This window comes from Malurus melanocephalus, unplaced genomic scaffold (assembly GCF_030028575.1).
Source record: "Malurus melanocephalus ecotype Western Australia unplaced genomic scaffold, MMel_1.1 scaffold_900, whole genome shotgun sequence".
In the NCBI taxonomy this organism is placed as follows: Eukaryota; Metazoa; Chordata; class Aves; order Passeriformes; family Maluridae; genus Malurus; species Malurus melanocephalus.
In genome coordinates this window covers 78,031-83,736 of record NW_026624132.1, presented here as the reverse complement: position 1 = coordinate 83,736, position 5,706 = coordinate 78,031, and the positions used below count along the sequence as shown (strand labels likewise).

Here is a 5,706-nt window from a genome sequence, read left to right as displayed (position 1 = left end):
GCTGCAAAGCCAGCCTGGGGAAGGCTGGATGCTGTCACATCTCCGTGGGCACACAAAGCCACCCGAGTGTTTCTGTGTGAACAGAACCTTTTCCCCTCACTGAGTTCTCAGAAATGACTAAACCCTGTTGGCCGATTTCCGCACGGCGCAGCCCCAGCGCTCCCCGGGAGCCAAGGGCCTTTGTGCCTGCTCCAGCCTCAGCAACTGCATGGCAGAGCTTCAAATAAATGAAAACAACTTCTTCAAAAGCAACTTGTTATCAAACGTGCTCAGAACAGGCCAGTCCTGTCTGACCAGCGATGAGCTGGTGTCAGGAGCGGCTGGGAAGCGGCAGCCGATGCTCTCCCAGAGCCATCCCTCACCTGGCTGACGATGAAGAAGATGACGGTCATGGCTGCACAAGCCAGGGTGATGAGCATCAGAAACTTGAACCTAAAAATCAGCCCCTGTTTAGAGAGAAATGTCACTGGTCACATTAACAGAATCCACAAAACCCATTTTGGGTTTTAGGATAGACAAGACACGAGGATAAAAAATAAAAAATAAAACAAGGGTCCAACCCACGAAACCCCAAAGCAAAACAACCTCCACCCACTCCTGTGCCGTGCTCAGCACAGCCCATATCCTCYGCTCCCCACACGTCTGCGCTCCTGCCGGAAGCTCCGCGCGGGGTGGGCACGTCTGGACAGCGCTGCCTTTCCATGACATTTGCTCCGTGCCTGATTGAGCAGCAGTTAATTAAGTGGCAGAGGTGGCACGAGGGGACAGCCCAACAGCTCCTGGCTCTTGTAAAACAAACACAGGCCGGGCCGTGTGTCAGCTTGGGGGCTCACCACACTCATCCTCACCCCAGCCCGGCTGGGACAGAGCTGCAGCGATTCTGGTGTCTGGAAAACCAGGCTTGGCTCTCACAGAAAGGAAATTCCGAGACAAACTCCTTGGCTGGGAATCCCACTGCCCACCACCCCTGCTGTCACTGGTTTTACATTTTTACTTACAAATGCTTTTGGTTTTGGGTGAGTGCGTGGGTTTTTTTAACCTGGTTCTGGAATTTAGGTGGAAATGTCAGTGTCTGCGTAATTACCCTGCCACACCACGACAACAAAGGACTATTAATTTAACTCTTCCACACCAGATCCATGCTCCCCAGATGTTTGGGTGTCAGGCAAGGCAGCAGCAGCTCTGCACGACAAGCTGAACCCCTGTGCCTCCTGCTAGAGGGAAAAATGTTCCATATCTGCTTCAAATGCCCTCAAGTCAAATTTTCTGATTTTTTTATGTGCATTCCTGATGGGAGATARTGACTTGTTTAAAGCAGAAGTGGCCATGGTGTAACAGAGTAACTTTGGGGATAAATATTTACACCCCTGTAGAAGCAGGCTAAGCATTGAGAGTGAGCTCCTTGGGTTTGGCAGCAGGCAAATCAGGTAGGACAGAAAAATGTACAAAATCATTGGCTAAAAATGAGGATAATGTGTTGTGCTTTGACCATCCATCAACTTCATAAGGACATGACAACCCCAAAAAGCAGAATTTATACCATGAAAAGCCAGGTGGCCTTAGCAAGACTTCCCATTAAACAAAAATTTAATACTAGAGGTGGAGAAATGGAAATATGAGGAGATGATGGATAAAGGGGGTCTCAGAATAGACTCTAAGGTCCAAAATATCTTTCAAAAATAAGGAATCTGTGCCCCAAGGAGGGCCCTTACCTCATAGTGAAGGCGGCGAGCCTTGCTCATGGCAGGGAGGCTCGACTGCTTCCCACTGATGTTTCTGAACACTTGGAAGACCATGAAACACAGGAAGAGAAAATAGAGGCACAGGCAGATCCCTGCGACTATAATAAAGGCCATCTGGGCAGAGGAAGTTAAGGGAAAATGGTACTAACAGGAAATCCTAGAAAACATGATCCAGGTGATTCCCATATCCAGTTCCCCTGTGATCTCCTGCAGTGCCACCCAAAAGCAGGGGTTTTTCCACACCCCCAGAGACCTGGCAGGAGGGAGCACYTCCCTCTCCCACAAACCAGGGGAAGGATACAGCCAGCTCCGTGCCCACCTCGGTGGTCCAGATGCTGTAAAAGGGGTTCTTGAGCTGCACTCCCCTGCAGAGAGGAGAGAAAACACCAGCTGTCAGAGGCCAATGGGCTCAGAGGGCCCCATGTCCCCTCTGCAGTCTGGGAATCAGGGAATCAGGGAATATCCTGAGCTGGAAGSACCCACAGGGATTATTGTTCCAATTCCTCCCCTTCCCAGACACCCCAACAATCCCCCACTSTGCATCCCTARGARKGGTGTYCAAATGCTCCTGGAGCTCTGGCAGCCTCAGAGCTGGGACCATTCCCTGGAGAACCTGGGCAGTGCCAGCACCCTCTGGGGACAGAAGAACCTTTTCCCAAAGTTCTGCATGGGAAGAGCCAGCTGTGCTGCTTTCCCATGTGGGTGAGGAGGAGGTGAGAAGGGAAGCATTTCTACTGCCAGCACTCTTTGGAGCACCCACAGGAGCCTCTCCAGGGTGAGATGGGGCCATGCACCCAGCCATGGGGTTAAACTGTGGGTCCCTGCTGCAGGGGGTGACCAGGAGCCTCTGCTCTGGGATGGCCCAGCCTGGGCCTTGGAGCTGTGCCCACCTCTCACACATGTCAAAGATGAAGAGGCAGAAGGAGCCCACGGCGATGGGTCCAACCTGCTTCCAGTACCCCGAGAGCCGGTTCCGCTCGTTCTGGTCCTGGTCACAAAGTGGGGACATGGGGAGAAAAAAGGAACAGCAAGTTAGCCTGGAGTCCCCTCAGCTGGTGCAAGTCCCCACAGCAGCATTTCCAACCATCAACAAGAGAGCTGCCAGGTTTTCCTGGAAGYGGGGCTGGAAATCGCCTTCCTGTGGCTGTGGTACTCACCATCATGTGCTCCCCACAGAAGATGATCCAAAACGAGAGCAGCATGGCRTAGAAGATGCCCTGTCGAATGTCTCCAAAGAGCAGCATCCACGTCCAGTCAAATCCGATGGAAAACCACTCCACGGGGATGTTAATGAACGTCATGGAAATTCCCAGAGCAAAGATGACCCTGGAGAGGCACAAGCACCATCTCTGTCCAGCGTTCAAGGGCAGGACAGAGCCCAAAATACAAAGCTATGTGTGGAAAGCAACAGAAGGAAATCCCAAATCCATGTTCAAAAGTGCCACCACCTGCCATCAAACCCACTAGGACTGAGCTCCTCAGAGCAGCTCCTCCTTCTCCGGGGGTTTAATGGGAAAGAAAAGAGAAGTTTTGAATGTTTCCAGCTCCCAGTGTGCCTTAGTGGAGGGAGGAGATGGATCCCATGGGCTGTGCCTGGGATCAACGGCCACCTCAGCAGGGTCCCCTTGCTCAATGTCCCCTGGGCCACCACGGGCCCCTACTCACTTCTCCAGCAGAACGGGAGCGCGTGTCATCAGCGTGATCCGCCTCCAGTACCACACCATGATGATCAGGATGCTGGGCGTCAGGAAGGTCTTCATGGCAAACCACACCTTGGTGAAGCCTCCRTTTTGGTGGATGCCCTGAGGAAAACCAGGGTACCAGGTTTAATGTGGGCATTCTGTGCTGCTCCTCACAGGAGTGATATGAGGGACACATGTGGAGGTGAATCCCGAAGATGGTTTGGCCAACAATGGACAAGGAGCGGTGCCCACTGAGCCCACAGGCCACCTGGGCAAGTTCCAGAAGGTCTGAGAACAAATGCCAACAGACASGGCTTCCACAGCGACGGAGAGAGGGAATTCTGACACAGCACGGAAAAAGCCGGCGGAATTACTTCCAGACAAGTAACGAGATACTCAGAGAGCCAAGTCACCCCTGGTGGGAAGAGCATTGGCTCATTAACGTGTTTCTCCAGCCACGCRCCCTCCCACCGCCGTCTGCAGCCACCGCAGCCGTGGTGGGAGGGCCTCCAGCTGGGAAAGCATCCCTGCTCACCGAGCCCCGAGGGAGGGCAGAGCCACGATCACTGCCAGCCTTGCCAGGCGCCTGCACGGCCCAGGGAACACCAGGCTCTCTCTGGGCTCTGCTCCTCCTCACTCCCTCCACCAGGACTGGCGTGGGAAGCAGACACAGGAGCTTGGAGGTGCGGGAAAAGGCCAGCTCTGGAGGTTTGGGGAGGGCTCCTCAGAAGAGCAGGCACAGAGGGTGTCCCAGGGAGGAGGGCAGTCCTGCTGGAGGTGCAGGAGCTCGGGCACACAACCCAGGAGGAAGAGCACAGCCAGGACACTCACCACGAGGCGGATGTCCTTGATCTCRCCGATGCCCACGTTGATGCCCTTCCTGTCGTTGACGGGCAGGCGGATGTTGATGAGGTAGTACTTGTGTGCCACGCTGCCAATCTCCATGAAGGGCAGGAAGTCACAGTCGTAGTGCCGGCCCTCGGACTCCACGGTCTGCAGGAGGGGCACAGAGCACAACCCTCAGTCCTGGGGGACCAGCACTCCAGGAGCCCTCAGACTGGGAGCACTGGGAGCACTGGGAGCACTGGGAGCCTGTTTGCCAATTCCAGAGCAAGACAGTGGCTGGGGGGCATTTTTCCTCACGCTTTTGATTGTTTAGGATCACTGAGTAAATAAGGTTTGACCTCAAACATGTTCACATTTCGGACTTTAATGGGAGCCTTCTGTGATGAGCCCYCAGAAACTCCCTCACAGGAGAGTGGAGCCAAGTAAAAAGTGATAGGAAAAGAGAAAACAGCCTCAAGTTGCGCCAGCAGAAGTTTAGGTTGGATATTGGAGAAAGTTTTTTCATGGAAAGGGCAATTGTGTGGTTCTGTGATTGGGAAGASGACAACTCCCACTCATCCCCACCACCAGTGTCATGAAAATTCCTTACTTTTGGAGAGCCAAAGGTGCACTTGAGCTTCCTGATCTCTATGGCATGTGCTATTTCCTCCCAGTCATCGAACATGTCGTCACGATAGGCCAGKGACACATCCAGCGTGATCTCTGCATTTTCCTCTGCAACAGCAAGGAGACAGGAGGTTTCCAGARTAATTAAAAAACACTACACAAAGTSCCTTGATGAAGATAATAAATGAAGTCGAGCTATGCTGGCTTTGCTGGAAAAAAACTCAGAACCAACTGCACACAACATTGATGTTTTCAATATGTCGTGTTTAGCTTAAGTTGTTTTACAGGAGACTTTGGAGCCCTCCATTCCTCTACAGAATATTTTAAAGCTCTTCCTCCCCTACAGAACACTTTGGAGGCCTCCCCTGCTTGCCCACGCCTGCCCTGACTTGTTCCTGCCCCTGCAGATATTCCAGCTTGCACGTCAGTGACACACATGGAGCTCGTGGCCCAGCAAGGTCACACATCCATGTAGAACCAGGAGCTTGGCCCCTCCTGGACTTGTTCACAGGGACAGTCTGGGACAGAACTGCTTGGAAAGGTGCTCCTGCTAGGAGGGAATGAGGCTGGGACAGGCTTATTCAGGCTGGAACAAGCTCCTTGAGGATGTAGCTGAGCAAGTTCATGCACTGGATTTGCAGCTGAGGCTGCCAAAGAGCAACACATCAACATGCTCAAAAACCCGAGACAAGTCTGTACCAGCTGCACCAGCTGGAAAATCCTCCTGTTTACCAGGCACAGATCCCAGGGAAGGCTCTGAACGTGGAATGTGCTCCAAAACGAGCATGTGTGTGGTACAGCCCAGCCTCCTTTTGTAGGGCACCAAACTC

The 5,706-nt window shown here is 53.0% G+C and overlaps 1 protein-coding gene across 1 annotated transcript in view; it reads right to left on the bottom strand.

Annotated features, from left to right (window-relative positions):
- WLS (Wnt ligand secretion mediator) overlaps positions 1-5,706 on the bottom strand; it is a 14,775-nt gene that overhangs the window by 4,010 nt on the left and 5,059 nt on the right. The window contains exons 3-10 of the mRNA XM_057386014.1: positions 4,860-4,984; positions 4,256-4,417; positions 3,408-3,544; positions 2,900-3,068; positions 2,633-2,730; positions 2,044-2,107; positions 1,713-1,856; positions 363-446 (exon numbers count right to left, since the gene is read on the bottom strand). Of these exons, the coding sequence (XP_057241997.1) occupies positions 363-446; positions 1,713-1,856; positions 2,044-2,107; positions 2,633-2,730; positions 2,900-3,068; positions 3,408-3,544; positions 4,256-4,417; positions 4,860-4,984 (983 nt within the window). The remainder of the gene's footprint in view (positions 1-362; positions 447-1,712; positions 1,857-2,043; positions 2,108-2,632; positions 2,731-2,899; positions 3,069-3,407; positions 3,545-4,255; positions 4,418-4,859; positions 4,985-5,706) is intronic.